The following is a 20854-nucleotide window of genomic DNA, read 5'->3' as shown; positions in this document are numbered from 1 at the left end:
TTTTGGCATTTCAGCAGAAAATAATAATTACAATAACTTAATATTGTTGTTCAACATACACTCCAGTTGTTTTTGTGTCTTGAAATACCGAATAGCAGAGGGCTAACATGACCGAGTTGAAAGCTAACGTTAGCTCAAATGTGCTCGCACATTCAGTTAGCTAGGCTAACTAGCTAACATCAAACTCCACAATGTGGGCAAGAGAGGTCAATGTGGAGGACTGACAGTGTTGTATTGTTTTCAATGTCCATAGATGACAGTAAAATAGCAAATACTGAGTGTGTGGGGAGTTGTAATATTATCTGGGACAAACTTTCCCTTTGAGTGCATGGGCACTCCTACAAGGATTCACTTTAAAGCCAATTAGTTTAAATTAATAGTTTATTGAACTGAATAAGCACTTTTGGAAGTAACGTGAGCGTTATATTGCTGTCTAATTACAGCCAGTCGTTTTTAATGTGTGTTTGACAAAAGCTAGTTAGTGTTAAGTTTATAAAACTGTCTGTCTGTCTTTCTCTCTGTCTGCCTGTCTGACTCACTCAGTACATAAAACTGTCTGTCTGTCTGACTCACTCAGTACATAAAACTGTCTATCTCTCTGCCTGTCTGACTCACTCAGTACATAAAACTGTCTGTCTGTCTGTCTGTCTGTCTGACTCACTCAGTACAAAAACTGTCTGTCTGTCTGTCTGTCTGTCTGACTCACTCAGTACATAAAACTGTCTGTATGTCTGACTCACTCAGTACATAAAACTGTCTCTCTGTCTGACTCACTCAGTACATAAAACTGTCTGTCTGTCTGTCTGACTCACTCAGTACATAAAACTGTCTGTCTGTCTGTCTGTCTGACTCACTCAGTACATAAAACTGTCTCTCTGTCTGACTCACTCAGTACATAAAACTGTCTGTCTGTCTGCCTGTCTGTCTGACTGACTCACTCAGTACATACAACTGTCTGTCTGTCTGTCTGTCTGACTCACTCAGTACATAAAACTGTCTGTCTGTCTGTCTGACTCACCCAGTACATAAAACTGTCTGTCTGTCTGACTCACTCAGTACATAAAACTGTCTGTCTGCCTGTCTGACTCACTCAGTACATAAAACTGTCTGTCTGTCTGTCTGTCTGTCTGACTCACTCAGTACATAAAACTGTTTGTCTGTCTGTCTGTCTGTCTGACTCACTCAGTACATAAAACTGTCTGTCTGACTGTCTGTCTGACTCACTCAGTACATAAAACTGTCTGTCTGTCTGTCTGTCTGTCTGACTCACTCAGTACATAAAACTGTCTGTCTGTCTGACTCACTCAGTACATAAAACTATCTGTCTGTCTGTCTGTCTGACTCACTCAGTACATAAAACTGTCTGTCTGTCTGCCTGTCTGTCTGACTGACTCAGTCAGTACATACAACTGTCTGTCTGTCTGTCTGTCTGTCTGTCTGACTCACTCAGTACATAAAACTGTCTGTCTGTCTGTCTGACTCACCCAGTACATAAAACTGCCTGTCTGTCTGACTCACTCAGTACATAACACTGTCTGTCTGCCTGTCTCACTCACTCAGTCCATATACCTGTCTGTCTAGGGCAACAGTAGGGTTAGGGTAGAAGTAGGGTTAGGGTAGGTTAGGGTAGATGTGGAGTTAGGGTAGAAGTGGGGATGAGTCAGGAGAAGAGAAAGGATGTTGCTTCTCTCTTTTCTACTTCCCCCTTCTTTTTGTTCTCATCAACTCCTTTTCTTTCTTTTGTCTTTTCAGTTCCCCCTATTCTCTTTTCCCATTTTATTTTCTCTCCTTCTTCTGTCTTTTCAATTCCTCATTTTCTCTCTTCTTGTTCTCTTTGTTCTCTTTCTTCTCCCTCTTCTCCTCCTCCTTCCTGTCCTTCTTCAGCGTCTTTTCCGCCTCCTTCCTGGCCTTCTTCTCCTCCTTCTTAAACTGCGCCTTCTCCTTGTCAGTTTGTTGGGCGAGCTCTTGAAGACTGAGGTTATGTTCCTGGAGGTCAGCATTTTGCTGTGTCAGGAGCTTGATCGCCTCCTCCTTTTGGTTGCGCCACTCCTCCTCCATTTCTCTGCTCTGTCTCTGCAGCTCCTGCTCTCTCTGGAAGCTCTCCTCCTTTGCAGCAAGCTCACTTCTCATCCGATCTTCCAGAGCCGTGAGTTTTATTTTCCACTCCGCCTCGCTCTGGATGAGCTCGCTGTCTTTCTGCCTGGCGTAGCTCTCCAGGTCCAGGATGGTCTGCCTCAGCAAGTTCTGTTGCTGAGTTTCAAGTTTTGCGTCCATGTCCATCACATTCTTTCTGAACGTCTCGTTCTCCTCTTTCAAGGATTTAACAACCCGGTTGAACTCGGCACTCTCGTTCTGCTTTTCAAGCAGACTTTTAATTTCGTCCTTCTTCTTCTCTGTGACCACCTTTTCTATTTTGCTACGCTCTCTCTCTGACTTGAGAGTATTGATTATTTTCTGTTTCTCATGGTCCCAAGTGAACTCTTTGGCGGCCATCTGCTCCTTCACGGCAACAATTTCCGATTACTGCTTGTCAGAGAGAACCCTGATTATTTTCTGTTTCTCATGGTCCCAAGTGAGCTCTTTGGCGGCCATCCGCTCCTTCATGACAACAATTTCTGTTGCCTGCCTTTCACAGAGAACCCTGATTATTAGATTCATTTTTATTAAGAATAGCAGGAGAAATATCTAAGTTGTAAAAGTAATAATAAAGTGGCATGGAATGCAGATAGAATAGATTAATAAAACTAAATAAAGTATCACGGAATATTTGTACAAAAGTACAAAATATGAAGACTTGTAAATGCTGTAGCTGTTTGATTTAGGGCAACATAAAGCATAATGGTACTTTAAGATCACTTTCAAAAGCAGCACTTAAATATAACTCAGGATAATCAAATGCTGCCAACTGAGAGCAGATAAAGGCTGAAGGAGCCCTTTATCTTAACTTTATAGTTTGCATTAACAGAGGTGTGGCCACATAGCGGCCGCACAGTTGTAATGATCTTCCTGATGTTGCAGTTTATCTCCATAATCTCCATATCGCCAAAGTTAGAAAATATGAAAAAAATACTTTGTAAATGTTGTGCTACTTTCTCTAAGTGAGTGTTATTAAATAATAACAAAAAATATCTCAAAATGCAACATGTCTGTCTTTGATTCTTTGACTTTTTGCAATGAAAAGTTCAAAGCTAACAGCTGAATTTTCATGTATTTTAAGACATTCACCCTCACAAGGGTGCACTTCAATAGTGCACGTTGTCTGACTGATTTCAGTCTTGTCTAATCGTAAAAAGATATGAGGCCATCTGAGGTCAGCAAAATTGAATAAAAAGACTCTGGGCTGAATGCGAAAGTGTTCCTTAAATAGGTATTTCAAATGTGAAGTCTTCCATCATTTAAATCCTGCAATATTTCATATTTGGCCTATTAAAAATGACAAAACTCGCGCAATGTTAATTATTTAATCATTAGAAAATGTTTTCAGAACACAAATGTGATTTTGTACATTTACATTCAAGCACATGAACAAGATCAATAATTTGTAAATCATGTGACACTTTTAACCTCTTTAACCCTGCAACAGCAAGAAAACACATGACAAAATGAACAGTATTAGTAGTCATTAATAAACGGTCTTGAGTTTCTCAATTTCTCACAAGTCATCAATAAAAGCCTGTCAGTCAACCAGAATAATATTTAATAAATCAATAATAAACTTCATAAAAGGCTCATGAGCATAATGCTTTATAAGCACAATCATAACACATTCTAATGTATCTATAAGGCTTCATAACAAGCCATCCTTATAGTTATCTCTAAAAATAAAATAAATCATATAGTACGCCATAAAACTGCCAAAGCATAATGAATCATAACAAATGTCATAGTCATTAGCATGGCTTAGTATGGTATGCTATGAAGATATCATACAATAATATGTTATAAACAATGTCATAGTATACATTTAATAAAAAATCATAATATAGTATGCCATAAAAATGTCAGAGCATAATGAGTCAAAAAATGCCATAGTATAGTATGCAATAATAATGTTATACACAATATCATAGTATACCATAAAAATGTTATACAAATATTTAAAAAATCATACTATAGTGTGCTATAAAAATTGTTAGCATAATAAGTTATAAAAATATCATAGTCTAGTATGTCATAAATATGTTATAAAAATGTCATATTATATGTCAAAGAAATATATCACATGCAATAAAAATGTTTTCAGGATGTTGGTCGTGAGCTACTGAGCCACACCTGAGCCTGCTGTGGTTCCAGCTTCATTTCTCCACCTGGACATTGAGGTCTCTTCATTATGCCAATACCAAAGCTGATCTGATTTACTAGGCGAGGAAGTCTGGCCACAATGTGAATTCTTCATCAAGACACAAATACATTTTTCTCCCACACAGGCTGCCAATGTGATGGCCTGAACTGTGCCAACATATACAGTATATTAACCTTAAGCTTTTAAATAAAAAATGACATTTCCACTTGACAACCTTGTATTGTAATGCCTTTAGTTTCATAAGAAATTCATATTGCTTTGAGGCCGAGGGCAGATATCAAGGCACCATTAGTGAAACTTGAAATGAATCCAAGAAATGAGATCAAGTACCATCTGGGAGTGAGCCTGTAAACACATCACAGACTGTTTTGTCTCCTTGCGATGTAAGTGTCTTGGTGAAACATCTGAGGGTTGCCAAGTTAACTCCTTACCATTCATTAATCAACGTCACAATGTCCGTGTTGCATGAATGCTGGCATAATATGTGAAATCGTGCAGGGTTGTTCGGAGCCTTTATGGACTATAAAGCTGCCATCTCTCGCCATTGACATCTCCTTGTATTCTGAGAAGTGCACTGTACTCCGAGAAGTGAGTGACTGAATAGAAAGTGAAGTTTCCTGAGAGAGGTTTATTCTGGCACGGGTACACTATAACATGCCCTGCTGCACAGGCACAATAATAACCAGATCTTTGGGGTCGTAACCCCCTAATTACCGCAGAACCCAGAAGTGATGACAACTACCTGTCAGCGTGGCCTGTGAAATGTGCTACCTACGCCGGACTGGGTTGCACCAGGTGACATCGGCCAGGAGCGCTCCAGCACCTCGGATGAAAGGTCGGTGTTATGGGTCTACATCCCAGAACCTGGGCCATTTCAGCACCTCAGAGGGACTTCTGGTCTTCTTGGCTTTCACCTATGCCTCGTTCATGGTACAGGGAGGAGCTGCAGACATCATTTCCCATGTCTGATAGCCATCTGCTCCCTCTCTCAGGTTCTCAGTATACTCCTCTTAGCCTGATCAAGGCCTTCTGCACCAATTACAGATCAGAGTCCTGCCCATTATGATGATTAGCCTGAAATAGAGACATGTCATGTTGTCAGTACAGCTCCTGACAGCAAGCTCTCATGCACAATCTTATCTGGACAAACATTATTATAAAGACAATAGATGAGGAATCACTGCCATCAAAACAATTCCTCTAAAAGATGAAAGAAAAACAGGAATTACAATTTTAGGTTTATTGATTGTGTTGAGGGACTTAGTATGTTTCAACATTGCAAACATACCAGACATTCAGTCCCATCACAACATCTTCAAAGTCTAAAAGTGGAGCAAAGGAAGTTAAGAGCGAGTACTCCCACCTGAAAACCCCTAAATCCGCCCATGGAAAAACTGGGAGGATACAATGAGGCATATGCGGAGCGGGTGCGCGCGTCTGCGCGTTCCCAGTGGACTGTGTGGAAGTTTCCCTGCAAGTTGAGAAAGACAAGGGGACTGCAGCGAGTGGAGCGGCACAGGTCACTGAGATAAAGGGGATACAGGAAACAAAAAGCTGGCATTGAAGCGTAAATGCGTCTTCCATACAATTAAGTCGCGAGCTCTTGTTGGTGTTTTTGGGATTACCTTCATGAAGAGTAACTTTAGCCGTAACGGCAGGTAAGTGAAATAACTTGACTGGGTTATCCTGACAGAATTACTTGAACAATGGTATGTCAAACTTTAATTGCGGCATTAACTTTTAATGTAAGGCTACACTTAAAATGTACTGGGATAAATTACCGGGTTATGAGAACCGGTGTTGTAAGCTCAACAAAATGTTATTGTAAAAAAAAGAAAAAGCCGTGAAGATGCTTCAATTAAAAGTTATCACTCTGCAGTTTTTATTTAATTGATAAGTCACTTTCCCCGCTACTTTTTATAGTTCCTATGAACTCTTGGGCAACATGATTTATCAAAAAAAAAAAGTTTCGCTTGTCAAGATACAGATCTCATTAAAAGATGCGGGGTGACATCACCAGCGGCGGTTTTAGCAGCGCGCTCGTGCGGCGCTCGGCAGAACAGCACGGCAATCACGCGCATCCCCGAAAAGCTTCCCATAAGTTCTGATTCATGCTACGAGCGCGAGACAGGACGAGCTGTGTTTTTGGCCAAATACTAATCCATGTCGTGATTAAAGACTTTTCCTTGAACCAGACACCTGAAACCTCTGAGTCACACTAATTGCATCACTAATCCTGTTTAAAACTGAGTGTGTGCAAACCAGCTTTCAGATGTTCACCTCCCATAACAAGGAAAAGTCACGGTTCGGAAGTTGCAGACATTTCTCATCTTTGTGGTTAACTGCGCATCTTACCTTGCCTGTGGTGTCAAGGTCCATGTATTTTAATTAGAAGGGAGAAGTGTGTGTGCGCATGCAGTGAGGTGAAGCTGAACAGGATGGGACATGAAGTTCAAACAGCCGACAGAGGGGGGAGAGCTCATTCTAGCTCAGCTCGTACTTTCCCCAAAACACCTTGTACTTCATCCGAAGGTTGAGCCAGGGGTTACGTTTTTAGCTCCAATCACTTGTTGGGCCAGTTAATGCACTGGAGTCATGATAATGAAAGGAAAAGTGAGGCCAGGTGTCAGACGAGCTCAGGTGAGGTCATCAGCCGTCTTGCTGATACATGACTCTGGGATGACACGGATTTCCCGTGTCTCTCTGTGTTCAATACTGCCTGAGATAAGATGTATTGTTGTCCTGTCTCCTAGGCTGCCACTATTGATGGGCCTTTAAACTCACTGGAAAACCGGAATAAGACGTCACTGACCGACTGAGCAGAGACAGCTCACCCGCCATCCCCCCTCCCTGTTAAACCCATACAGCCTCTATGCTCATCAACCTGACGGTGGCCATCAAGGAATCTCGTGCCTTTCATGGAACACAGCCTGCCCTCCCCACCGTTGCCCCTGACACTGTGGGAGTGACAGCCATGGAGTCGCGTCCGCTGCTGGTCGCCCCTCCACCGCCTCCCCAAACACCTCCACCACCTCCGCCTCCCCCTCCTCCACCTCCACCCCCTCCGCCGCCACCACCACCTCCTGGGTCTTCCTCGCCTTTCAGCCGGGCCGACAGTTCCCGTCGGAGCCGGCTGAGGAAGCTGAACTGGGAGCGCATCCCCAAAGAGAAGGTGGAGGGGAGGAAGAGTGTGTGGAACGGGGCGGCTCCGGGCGAGGACGAGTTCCCCATAGACCTCCATTCTCTGGATGAGCTGTTTGGTCAGAAGGACAGTAAGCCTCGGGACAGAACCAGCACCCTGAGACGCCGGTCTTCTCTGCTGCGCTGCAGATCCCCTCAGGACAGCTCGGAAGAGGTCAGATCATTAGGGTGGCAGTGATATTTTTCAGCTCTTTATAAAGACAGGGAGATTTCTTGCACTTTTCCTCCCCTTAATTGTGCCCTTTGCCTTTTTTTTACAGATTTCCCTGTTGGACTCCAAACGCAGTATGAACATTGGAATATTTCTACGTCAGTTTAAGATGTAAGCTTCAGTGCTGTTTTTCATCTGTTTTGTATCATCGTAAATTGAATATCTTTGGGTTTGGGCCGTTAGTCGTACAAATGAAAAACATTTGAGGCATTCAGGCTTTGAGAAACTGTTATGGACATTTTTTTCTCAACTTTTCATTTAAAAGCCCATATGCCCACATGGTATTGGTGTCGTCATCGGGACTGAAAAGGTCAAATCGGTGCATCCTTATTCACCGTCAGTCAAAATGAAAGAGGAGGAAACAGAAGTGTGTACAACTGTGCCCTGAGGAACAGTACGTCACTTGAGTTGAACGAGAGTGTGTGGCCATAAATCAAAGATTTTAGTGTGTGGTGTCAGAAGTGTGAGGTCTCATCAGGAGAGAGGATGTCTGGTGTCGGAGAGGGGACACAAGTATATTGCAGGGGGACAGGTGGAGGGGAGGGTGCACGCTGAGCAGCAGGACTGGGGGACTTGTAGGAGGGTGGGGGGTAAGTAGCCGAGTATAGCCCGAGGAGTCACAGTTGACACCTGCTGATGCCCTTAAAGAGTGTCTTATGTTAAGGCAACCCTCTACAGAAAGAGACCCCAGGTGGCTTGTAATATCCACCCATCCCCTAACACCTGTTTAGCACGCCGGCCTGCCTCAAACAAAGCTTCTCCTCTTGGCAAGAATAGGGCTGTTTTACACTTACATGTAGTTCAATGTCTGAAAACTGCAGGTTGCAAGAATGATACAAAGAGATGGAAAATAAGTGCTGAGTGGCTATATTGTCATGTGTGCATGAAATGTTCACAGAGACTTAACGGAAGAGCGTTTCTTTTTTTTTTTTGCCTAGATTTGTCAAGACTTGTAGGGAAAGCCATTATGTGAAAAGAGCGTCTTGTGCACACAAACGTTTGTCTTGTTGAGCGCTTATTTGCCTGCTGTTATAAACACAGACAGAGCTGCTGCTGAATTGTGGGTGTAGTTCAAACAAAATATGGTTTTGTATTGTAGTCGTCACTTACTAGTTCAGTTTGTAGGCTATTTCCTGACGCATTTTGTTTTCAGCAGAAAACTAGTTGGGACAGATAACAACACACAATAAGAGTGTCAAACCACGCTCCAGTTTTGAAAGAGAGTTCTTATGAGAATAATTTATCTGGATCTCTCTAGATAGGTAGAGCTATCAGGACATCTAGATAGAAGTGCTGTTGTCAAAGGATTGGATGAATATGGATGTGAATGTTGAGCTATGAATGAGGAGATTAAGCCTCACACACAGTAGTGTAATGGAGTATGAGCATGTGTGATGAGGGGGGAGGGGAGAGGATAATGGAAAACTGCTGGACAGATGTGTCACTCAGAGGAAGTAAGTCAGAGGTCAAACAGTCAGTTATGTTTCTGCTCTTTCACCTTGACATCCCAAGGCCTCTCAGACGCTTTCGCGGCATGTCTGCCTTTTATTTGCCCACTGGATGGATATGCCACCTTGTGGCGCCAGTGTGGCGTCTACCAAGCCTCACTCCCCAACAATCTTTGACTGATAAGAATGGGATAAGCCTGAACACCGTGCGATCAAGGCGAGACAAAGAGCCGGTACTGCTCATAATATGGGTTTTCTTGAGGGGTGTCGTGGGCTGAAATCCCCATCGCACGTTAACAATGACGTCATACCAAAAACATGTCTGTTATCATTTTTCCGCAGGCCTGCTAAGGAGATAGTTGAGGATATCAGGCACGGTGCTGGGGACCGTTACGGAGCAGAGAAGCTCTCAGAGCTCTGCAGACTGCTGCCTGACAATGAGGAGGTAAAGTGCCTTTTGTTTTTGCATACAAATACAACAGTGACAACCCCCTTTCCCTTCCCCTCCACTTCTCTTACTCGTCATCTGGCTCTGGTTAGATGATCAAAAGTTTGCCATTACACCATGTCGTATGATGTGGCCTGTTTCCGGAGAAGGATCACGCTGAAAGATATTGGAATTGACTGTTATTGGCATGTTTTTTCTTTTTCTATTTTTACAATTTAAGCTGCTTTTTTTTCGTTTTGACTTAGCATCTGTTCTCTCTCAGGAGTCCCGCCTGAGGAGGTTCAGTGGGGAGCGGAGTTGGCTTGGAGAGCCTGATCTTTTCCTACTGCTGTTGGTGGAAGTCCCCAGGTACACCCTTAGTCCTAGATTGGATAAAGTGACCAGAAATAGCCCCAGTACTCTCCAACATTTTTTTTTTTTCTAGCATTAAGCATTCGTTTTATTTATGTGACACTAGTCCTGCTCACATGCTTTACTTTGTGGTGACGTGTGCTTGTTTAACTGATGATTGATCGCTTTGTCGCCATCGTCACTCTCCCCTGTCCATTCATCCGTCCATCTATCCATCCGTCCCCCTCTTTCCTCCTCCATTAGTTTTCGGCTTCGTCTGGATGCCATGATCCTGCAACAAGAGTTTGACCCAGCTGTGACCTCTCTGTGTGTGGCAGCCAGATGTCTGAGGGAGGCGGCCAGAGGTAAAGTTAACAGCAGGGAGTTGTGTACACCACCACTATAAAGACCTAGGTCCCTCTTATATGGTCCTATTCAGAATTAGTCTAGAGTGGTAAAGTTTGTACCCGGAATACAAATGCGATTAGCATTCAGAATAGTTTCATACGGATTAAGGAGAAACCTGCGATCAGTTATATATTGTTTGGTCTAAAAGTTTAATTCACCAGTCAGCTTTAGTGTCAGTTTCTTCAAAACAAAGTTGCTGACTCATCTTAAGGCCTTGGTGCCAGCTGCATGCACGTTCATCCTCATTATGCCTCAACCTTGAGGCACAATATCTCTGTCTTCTCTCCTAGAACTGCTGAGCTGTCCTGAATTACACTCCATCCTTCGTTTGGTCCTGAAAGCAGGGAACTACATGAACGCTGTGAGCGCTTCTTCATTGTTTTTCTTTTCTTAAACCCAACAAAGCGGAATCAGTCCTTTTTTTGTCTGTGTACAATGCAGGTCTGGGTCTGGGTATGTGTTCAGGGGCGTCACTCTGACTGTGCACCTGGGTTTTGTATCATTGTTTGTTTAAAGTTGTCCCATGTTGTGTATGTGTGTGTATGTGTGTGTTATTCTGACCTTGTATTTGGCCTCTTAGGGAGGATATGCGGGGAACGCTGCTGGTTTCCGAATTTCATCGCTGCTGAAACTGGCTGACACCAAAGCCAACAAGCCGGGGATGAATCTACTGCATTTTGTTGCAATGGTAAAGAACAACATGTAGTATCCAATCAGAGAGCTAATGGAAAACAACTATTTATGTGCCAACTGCCTCTTTTTTTATCAAATTTGAACACTATTCCTCATGAAGAGGATGTACATTGTGTGTAAATGTATTTGTGAAAAGCTGCACCTTTACAGTAAAAAGGTGTCAATATGTCTGGTTGAAAACATTTGGGGGAATTTCATTATTGCACCGTTTTTGCAAGACACAATTGTTTTTCAGAACAGCGGCCTGTCAAGCCTGCTTCGCCAAGCACATTATTTTGTCAACAATAACAAATGAGGGCTAGTTCTTTTGAAACAATAGCTGGATAATCATTTGTGTTTGTCTCCCCAGGAAGCGGTGAAAAAGGACCAGAGTTTACTGTCATTTCCCAGCCAAATAGGCCATGTTGGCTCCGCCTCCAGGTCAGTCTCTTCCCAAAATTCAGATCCTACAGCAACTGTGTCTGAGGGAATATCGAAGCCCTGCTTAATAACATCAGTACACCCCAACAAAACAAACATAACGTAAATCTATTGCAGAAAATCTATTAGAACAAGGAGCCCAGCTGTTGGCAATAGCTAGCTGCCTGAGAGAAAGTGGGTCATGACAACATTGATACTCCAAACCAATATTTTAACTCTGCAGGAGAGTTTATCTTCAAGGTGCTAAGGAATGACCATTCTTATTTTTGTACTTTATAAAGGAAAGCATTTCCTGCATGCCACTGCAATCTCGTTTTTGGGTGCATGGAGTCCATTTTAAAGTACTGATTTCCTGCACACTTTGAATGATTTGTATGTATTTATCATCTCACAGAGCTATTTCTCTACAGTCCTTGTTCTAATTGTGTATTATATGTCCTCTCTCACTCTGCAGGTTGAGTGAGGAGTCTGTGCTGGAGGACTTATCCAAGTTAAAAAGCAGAGTGGTGGCCCTCAAAGCAAACATCCAGACTGAGGCAGAGATTCTGCAGCACACAAAACTTTTCCTAGAGGTATGAAACCGAGTCTGTATATCAAAAACGTTGCCTAATGCCTTAAATTCCGAAGATGACTGTGTAAACTGTGTGCAGTTGGCTGAGGAGCGTCTGAAGGAGGCGGAGGATGAGGTGGAGGGCATGAGGATGTCGAGTCAGGCTCTGGTGGAATTCTTCTGTGAAGATGACAGCACCTTCAAACTAGAGGAGGCGTGCAAGGTCTTCCATTCGTTTTGCCTCCGCTTCCAAAGAGCTGTCCAGGTTAGATTAAGCAAATATCTGTTGATAAAAACCTGTATATTGTCAAAAATAGTATAGATTTAACTCTGCACTGTTTCCTTCCCCTTTCTACAGGAGAATGCGGAGCGGGAGCTGAAGGAGCAGAAACGTCTGGAGCGTCAACATGAGATGGTGGAAAAGCGTCGCTCCCTGGCTGTTTGCACGGGCCTGGACGTGACTCTCAGCCTGGCAAGAGAGCCTCAGAGTCAGGAGAACCAAGGAGAGCTGGAGAAGCTGCTGGAGAAGAACTTGAGCTGCACTTGGAGTCGACGTAGCCTGAGAAGCTCCGAGTCCCGCAGACACTCCCATTTCGTCCACAACGACGCCCACCCCCACAACTCATCCGTGCTCAAGAGCTTCCCCGAGCTGGGTAGCAGCCCCACGTCCACCAGTTATTACTCCAACAGCTCCTCCGACCACGAGACCACCGCTGTGCTCTGTAGCTCCCCAGAGACTGACGGCACATGCTCCCCCATCGACCAAGAACCTGTTCTGGGTCAAGGGAGCAGGTTTCAGCACAGGCGAGCAACGAACACGAGCATGGATGCAGTTCAGGACTCGCACATCGCCATGTTTGGTCACTTTCAGCACAGACGTGACTTCACAGTCAAGCAGCTCGGGCCTGAGAGCATTTCTTATGTGCTGCAAGGCCAATCGAAGACAACAGGACTTGAAAAAGAAGCTGAGATTCCACATGAGCACGTGATTTCGACTGTCGCTGAATTTTGTAAAAACTCTGCTGCCAAACCTACCGATAAACCCGTCCTTTGTGTTAAAAACCAGACCCCCACTCACAGGCAGAGGTTTGGCCTGCCAGGTACAGACAAGACTCGACCAGTTCAGAGTAAATCTAACAGCTCTCGTGTGAATGAGTTTGTGCCTCACTCTCTTCATTCAAGTGGAATACTTCCTCACAGTGACACCAGGACTGGGACGTTAGGGTACCAGAGATCTGAGAGTGAACCGCAATCTTGTGTAAATGCTCCAGAGAGGATCCAGTCCCAACCACAGGCGAGAGAGACGCCCACCGTAACAGCAAGTGCTGTGATGCCTTTGCCTGATGTAGGAATAGCAAAGCCCACGAACACAGAGGTGGCGTCCACACCTGTGGAGGAAAACTGGATGCCCTCCAGTCTACCGGAGTTCAGCCAATCACAGCGAGAGGAGTACTCTGACTTGCCATGTCCCGAGAGGGAGACGGCAAGGCCGTTCTCCCGCGTGGGCGAAACACTGGAGTGCCACACTCTGGTGAAAAGCCTCCGATCCTATGATGCCTTGTCACCCCCAACATCCCCACTCCCACGACCCGCACCGAGCCTCTGCACCAAGTGGAGGAAAGAGAGGGAGGGTGACCTCCGAGCGGGGACAACTCCAGGGTCTCCTACATCAAAGGAGGAGGCTCGAACCGTGAAGATCCCCGTGCGTAGTGGAATAGGGGCCAAAAGGGGACTCGTGTCACGTGCAGGATCTTCCAATAGCACAAGCATTCCCAGGGTGCGCTCCAAAACTGAGCCTTCAAATGAAGCCCCCACCCCCGCTAACCCATCCCCTCCCAGCCGGCTGTCTAGTCCTCGCAGCATATCCATGCGCTCGTCGCCTATCACACGGCCTGCAGCGGTTCAGACAGATGTGAAACGCAGCAATAGCACACGGGAGAGGACTATAGGTGAGTTACAGACCACAGGGAAGCCCACCGTAACCCGCAGGACCTCAGACAGATCCGTACTGGAGAAGGTCTCAGGCAGCATCCAGCCAGCCTTCATCAGAGGAACCCCTCTCCGTGTGTCAAAAAGAGTCGCCCCAACCTCGGAGACTCAGGCGCCCTACCAGCCTCGAACCGCCCACAGCTCGTCATCCGCCACGGCCAAGACCATACGCACGGCTGTCATTTCTGCTGCCCGAAATAAAACTGCCAAGACAACAAGCACAAGCACGTCTCCTGCCAGCTCGAAAATCCCCACAGTTTCACGGATACCTGGTCCCAAAATGCCGCGAGCTTCTGCAGCCTCGCCATTGTGGAAGTGATGACGAATAAGTGCTTGTAAATGCCCTTTCACACTTTTCACGCTTTCATGGATTATAGTCTAATATAAAAAGTGTGGGTATTCATGAAAAGTGTGAGTCATCAGTCAGATTTATGGTCTTAATTAGATATCGGTCGTCAAAACTCAACTTTTATGAAATTTGTATGTAGTTCTGAGTGCTTATGTTCTACATTTGTGAGAGGGAGCTGCACTGGGAGCATCGGGGACAATTTATCTCATGTGATTCACCCAATAGCAGAATAAATTCTACCTCCTTTTTATACACATTTGTGTCCTTTGCAGGCAATAGGACACCACAAGACCAGCCATCTTACAGTAACTCTTCATATATATATATATATATATATATATATATATACGTATATATATATACGTATATATGTATATAGAACAGCAGTAAAACAGTCGCAAATCGGTCAGTAAAATGCAACCAACTGACATTACTTTGCGTAGTCTTTATTATATTTGGGAAACTGTTTCAATCTCTTGAAAAAACTAGTTTTGTCCAAATGTTTTGAATACTGTGACCCCTCCGCTAAGTGATCTTACTGTACAGTCCGAACTGAACTCAACAATCAACTCGGTACAACATTGACCTGATTATCCTCTTGGTGAGAGGCCTCATTGTTCTGATGCACTTTAAAAACTGCGAGGAGATGATTACTGTCATTTGTATTTTGCATCAAAAGATTCTATAACTTAATTGAATAGCATTGGTTGTTATTCACTGTATTATGTGGATTTATAAAACAAAAAAGAGAAGATGAATAAAGATGGTATTCAACGGTACCTGTGTGTTTTTTGATATATATTCACATCTATTCTTCAGTCTCTGCATACAGACGAGCACTTGCTGTGAGGAGCTTTCACTTTCAAGCTCTGCTCTTGCATCTTGCCGTCCTGTCTTCCTGTCACCCCCACTTTTCTCTCTCCCTCTTGTCTCTGAACTCCCACTTGCTGCATCTCTTGACACAATCACCCCCAACTCTGTCAGTGGCTGTTGTCATGGAAATGTCACAGACGTCCCGGGGAATCTCCTGGCAGAATGGTGGGGTGCAAGGGTTGGGGTGGAGGGTGACTGTGGGTGTAGGGTCCCAGTGGGAATTCTCTCTTTATAAGCTGCAGTGACGCCAGAACCTCTTGGGAAAGGCAATAAACCGGTTCCTCTTTGTGTTTTTGAGTGTCCGGTTGTCGGCCAGCGTTGGCCTCTTAACCTGCCCGAGTGTATAGAGGTGACATCATCAACGGGTCTCCAGGGGTGCAGGACAGAGTAGTCTAAAGTGGTCCCTCTTTTAGCTGCCTTCATGTATCCCGCATTGATCTGACAGCACTGGCTTAGTGAGAATAATAACTTGTCTGAAGGTGAATAAGTAATATGGGCTTTAAGACCAGTGCTCACCAAAGAGGATGGGGTCCAAGGGACAGGATTTGTTTACGGCCTTTGAATGCGGGGTATGTATGCACACAGTGACAAATTTAAGGGGCGAGAATGTGGCAATTTCAAGAGAAGGGGTGAACTCAGAGCAAAAAGTATTTTCATGCATTTACACTCCTTTTGAAATGTTAACAGGCCGGTACAATTTAGAAGCAGTAAGGTTTTGGGACGTCCTTTTCCTTTTTTTTGTCACTTTTGAGAGATGTTATACTGTCTTTGGTTTTTGCAAGGTGTAATATAGGTATTTAAAGTCCTAATAATTGTGGTCAAGGGGTCACATTCATGGAAAACGAAGTTGTAAATATCAAGCCAAACTACATTCATAAATCTGTCAGTTATGACCTTGAAGACAGGCAAAGATGTGTGTGTATGTGTGTGTGTGTGTGTGTGTGTGTGTGACTGGGGACAGTGGTGCATAGTAAGTACATTTACCCAAGTACTCTACTTAACTACAGTTTTGAGGTACAGGCCTACTTTTGTTAAGTACCTCCATATCCTGCTACTCTTATACCGTAGTATTAATTTCAGTATCACATACTGTACTTTATACCTCATTTATTTGATAGCTGTTTGCAGATTTATAAGCATTGTTAGTGCTACTCAACAGTATATAAAGTCATTAATATGAGCTTCACTTCAATCAGAATTAATATGCAGTTTACAAATTTAATACATCAGTAAACCTAAATATAACTCCTTCAAAGAGTCTATTCTGCACAAACATTTTTACAATATTCTCAATACTTAAATACTCAAAGCCACTATTTAAGCTACCAGAAAGGACAAAACCTGTTCTGTTATCCTGACATTATGTCACCACACTTGCAGTTACTGCCAAATATAAATATTATATTAAACTTTGACTTTTTTCGTGCTGGTCCTGGGTTCTGCACAGACTGTTGTCAACCCAGGTCACATAGAAGTTAGACAAATCCCAGGAAAACAGAGCAGCTTAACATCGCCATCCAGCGTCCATGGAGTGTGACGGAAACAACGATCACAAAATAAAACTACAACTACCAGTTTGCATTGTTTCCGTACGGTGATTTTTACGTAATGGACATCTCCCCGGATGCGGCTGTGATTGACTATACCAGGCAAAAAGAGATCGAAAGCCAAGTGGCGGTAAGTCAAAAAAAATCCTTCAAATGTCTCCGTTACTGCAAGTAACTACTTCTAACATTTGTATTGGAACATAATGTAATTTTTAGAGTTACTTGTGGTATGTTTTTGGGACCAGACCTTTATGAGAAGTGGCTTTCAAATAAACTTTCAACTTGTTTGCTAACTAGCTAGCTTGTTAGCCACTGAATGCGCTAGTTCCTTAGCTTGATGCTAGCCACCGGGGGGAACGCCTAGTATCATAAGTGAACCGTGCGAAATAACAAACGCTGGTAAACAAGTGTCTCACTTCTGATTCACTAGTTGTTTTTGGTTCAAGGACTATAGTTAACTCTGTACACTTTCTAGACGATGTTTATTTGTGGACGGCTGGGATTGTAGCTTACAAATGTAACGTTAATTACGTCGACAAGCTAACTTTGGCGCTGATTAGCTCGTCTGCTAATTGGGTGAAAAGTTGCAATACTGTGAAAAAACAGCTTTCGTAAGTTAATGGCGGCAATTTTAGCATTTGTTGTGCGAAGATTAATATTTATCCTGCTTATCAGTGGTGCTGATGAATGTAACTAAGCATCTCGGTGCATGAATAATATAAGTTACCCAGGTGCCTTCTTCTTGTTGTCAGGTGCTGCAGCCCCAGTGGTCGTAGGCAGGATGCAGACCATAAAGTGTGTGGTGGTGGGTGACGGGGCAGTCGGTAAAACCTGCCTACTCATCTCATATACCACCAATGCCTTCCCCGAAGAGTACATTCCCACAGTGTTTGACAACTACAGTGCTCAGATGAGCGTGGACGGCCGCACTGTCAGCCTCAATTTGTGGGACACAGCAGGCCAAGAGGAGTATGACCGCCTGCGCACGCTCTCCTATCCTCAGACCAACGTTTTCATCATCTGCTTTTCCATCGGCAGCCCCTCCTCCCATGCTAATGTCAGGCACAAGTGGCACCCTGAGGTGTCTCACCACTGCCCCAACGTGCCCATCCTGCTGGTAGGCACCAAGAGGGACCTGAGGGGCGATGCAGAAACAGTGAAGAAGCTGAAGGAGCAGAGCCTGGCTCCTACCACCCAGCAGCAGGGAAACGCCCTGGCCAAGCAGATCGGGGCTGTCAAATACATGGAGTGTTCTGCTCTGCTGCAGGATGGCGTCAGGGAGGTCTTTGCCGAAGCTGTGAGGGCAGTGTTGTATCCAGTCACGAAAAAGAACCCCAAGAAGTGCGTGCTGTTGTAATAAACGGTTCCCCGATTTGGACTGTGGAGAGGGATGAAGGAGATCCACAGATGCAAAGGCTGAGGAATGAACGTCGTCATCTGGCTGCCTCCAATACCACCTCCAGCAGTTGAGACTTTGATTTCAGCTCCTCTGTTACTCCTCTCTTCCTGATTCATCTCCTGGAGGATTTCACTCCGTTGCCATCACCACCAAAGTGACTATGCCAAAATGGGGGCAATAGACCGGATCTCCTTCTATTTTTCTTACATTTTAACTTTTGATATTTACACTTTTCTCCAATTTTACATCTGTTCTAGATTTATAGCTTCTCTGCTTTGCCTTATAAATGCTGATCGTGGTTGTCACAAGCCATAACAACATCGGAACCAACCTATCAAGCTACCCTGACTGACTGGAGAGAAGAGATCTGCCTTTTGTTAAGGTGGAGAAATAATGACTACCTCATACTCTCACCTAGGCTGCATCTCATAAGTATCAAGCAACGTCGCCATCAAAATGCTTTGACTTGCCTATCTAGATGTAATAAACGGCCAAGTAGAGGGTGACCAAGTTTTTAATTTCAAGCAGCTTGAATCCAGACATGATGTGGTGACTCTCAGACAAATGCCAGTACCCCTTAACCAATATGCACAGATTAGAGGTTAAACTCTCGAGCTGCAGTTCCCCTTGTGCTCAGTCTGGCATGTTGGAGCTGTCTGGCAGGCTGCCCTTCCAGGCTCTTGCACTGCTCTCTCTCTCACTGCCACGCATGGAGGAGCCAGTAGGCCTTTGAAGATAAGCGGGACCCATTGAAAGCAGCTGGCCGTTTGCCCTCTTCAGTAATAGAGGAGCAGGTGTCATAAGGCCTCTGCCAAATTAACCCACACTGGTACAGGATTTCTCAAGCTGGCATATCAGGAAGTCAGGTTGTAGCACAGCTCTCCTCTGGCTACGTCTTAACTCTTGAGGCTCACACCGAGTGCCATTAAAACATGCCTAAGAATGTCTCTTTGACAGGGTGGGGTCGAAAAGACTATGTTGTCTAATTATGTTGAATTTACTCTGTAAATGATTTTTTTTTTTTTTTTTTTTCCTCAAATGTTTTTAACCTACGAGTGTGGTTATGGCCAAAGTTGAATATATTTTTTGTAATAGCTTATGTTTATTTGATCAGTAAGATGTTTGTGTGTAATAGATAATACTCATATTTGATAAACCAGAACTCCATAATGCTCCCCTTGTCATTTACATCATTACCTTACATTTAAGTTCAACAGACTATGACCACTGCCTAATTGATTCAGTATAGCATATAACAGCAGAATATGTTCTAACTGGCATTAAATCATTTCATCTTGTACTAGCAGGTTATCTACTATATACAAGGAGCCCTTCATTTGGTCAGGTGCCTTATCCAAACCAAATACCATAGCAGTGTTCTTTTGTTCAACCCAAAAGTTCTCATAGTGATGAAGGTGCCACGAGACATTCAATTCCAGGTCCAACCATTTCTGGCTTTCGTTTCTGTCGTTATTTTTTTTCTGAAGCTCTCCGCCCTACTTTCTGCCAGTAAACACACTCTCTCACCCTTTTGTAAGACACAGGTGTTAAACTGACACAACCGAGCACATGAATCGCAGCGCTCGTGGCCCGCAGCTCTTCACAGATTGTGGTTTACATCCCTGCATTGCAATGGTGCAGTGAAGGCAAGGCACCAGCGCAACTTGCACATATGGTTAGCAAGAGCTGCGTTGGTGGAACGTGCCTTATCACATCTGAAGATTTTTATACATTTTATAAAATATTTTTTTAGTAATGACTGGTTGCTCATTTGTGCTTTCAGCTGCCAGTAATACCAGCATCCCCTTTTTACTACTTTTTTTTTTATAAGTCAACATAGATTGTGGCCCGTGTAAAGTCGAGCATAACCGAAGCGCAGCACGAGCGGGAGATTCTGTGGAACAACAGTGACGTGATTTAAGATCTGCCAAAGGATGTGTGAAAATGTCCCAGATCGGTGAGAGAGAGAGAGAGTGTGTGTGTGTGTGGAGGGTTGAATGTAAGTGCACAATATGTCAAACTGTCAACTGGTGAGCTTGTTTTGTTTTTTCATGTCCTGATTTCACTCAGAAAGTGCTGTTGAAGTGGAACATACACCTGTGGGCTCTCTGTCTGTGTCCTGGAGCTGTATGCTGCCGTGTGCGTGGTACTACGCTTTTACACTGGGAACTTGATTTGTAGAAATCTGTTTGTAATTGTTTTATATATAACAAAAGCATATTTGTATAAATGAACTAACAGTGAGATGATTTTAAATTATGCCAAATAAAATGATGGTTTAAACCGGACACTGTTGTTTTTAAATATGTTAATAGTTTTGTTTCCTTGCTGTTTTGTGACTTGACAAAAGAGCTCTAGTAATACGCATAATCAGCACATTACTGCACAGCTGTACGATAACAATGGAAGAAAACATTCATGTTGAGAACTGAGCCACACGTTTCTCAGTTCAAACCACACTACGTTCCTCTAGCGTACATATTGTAACCTGATTGTAACTTAGTTCATTTCCTCTCCCGTCTGTGTCTTATCAATTACCGTGTCCGAACACTAGATGGACACAGCTCCATATTATCCAGAACGAGTGCCATTTTTGAAAGACAGTTTGTTTTTTTCTTTCTTTCTTTCTTTTCCATACGTTTGGAGTTAATGGTCTATACCCATCCAGGTTTTCAGGGCCATCAT

At 43.8% G+C, this 20854-nt stretch overlaps 2 protein-coding genes across 5 annotated transcripts; both read left to right on the top strand.

Moving 5' to 3' along the window:
• The first annotated feature begins 5775 nt into the window (after positions 1–5775).
• Positions 5776–15119, top strand: fhdc2 (FH2 domain containing 2). 2 transcript variants are annotated; one of them, XM_031857605.1, is made up of 12 exons: positions 5776–5961; positions 7057–7658; positions 7765–7826; positions 9506–9608; positions 9874–9959; positions 10206–10306; positions 10640–10710; positions 10930–11037; positions 11392–11462; positions 11917–12034; positions 12113–12277; positions 12371–15119. In XM_031857605.1, the coding sequence occupies exons 2-12, from the start codon at positions 7176–7178 to the stop codon at positions 14318–14320; spliced, it is 3318 nt and encodes a 1105-aa protein (XP_031713465.1). In that variant the 5' UTR covers positions 5776–5961; positions 7057–7175; the 3' UTR covers positions 14321–15119. The 2 variants fall into 2 exon arrangements, with proteins under 2 accessions (XP_031713465.1, XP_031713466.1); XM_031857606.1 differs by lacking the exon at positions 5776–5961 and having other exon boundaries at positions 6408–7658.
• A 1712-nt stretch (positions 15120–16831) lies between these two features.
• On the top strand, positions 16832–20457 carry rhogd (ras homolog gene family, member Gd). Of its 3 annotated transcripts, none has more exons than XM_031858101.1 (2): positions 16832–16900; positions 17523–20457. In XM_031858101.1, exon 2 carries the CDS (start codon positions 17552–17554, stop codon positions 18125–18127), a length of 576 nt encoding a protein of 191 aa, XP_031713961.1. In that variant the 5' UTR covers positions 16832–16900; positions 17523–17551; the 3' UTR covers positions 18128–20457. The 3 variants fall into 3 exon arrangements, with proteins under 3 accessions (XP_031713961.1, XP_031713962.1, XP_031713963.1); XM_031858102.1 differs by lacking the exon at positions 16832–16900 and adding an exon at positions 16917–17169; XM_031858103.1 differs by lacking the exon at positions 16832–16900 and adding an exon at positions 17202–17381.
• The last annotated feature ends 397 nt before the right edge of the window (positions 20458–20854 follow it).

The sequence above is a fragment of the Anarrhichthys ocellatus genome, unplaced genomic scaffold, assembly GCF_004355925.1.
Source record: "Anarrhichthys ocellatus isolate YVR2014 unplaced genomic scaffold, GSC_Weel_1.0 scaffold19, whole genome shotgun sequence".
Lineage (NCBI taxonomy): Eukaryota > Metazoa > Chordata > Actinopteri > Perciformes > Anarhichadidae > Anarrhichthys > Anarrhichthys ocellatus.
This window is presented reverse-complemented; position numbering and strand designations above follow the sequence as displayed.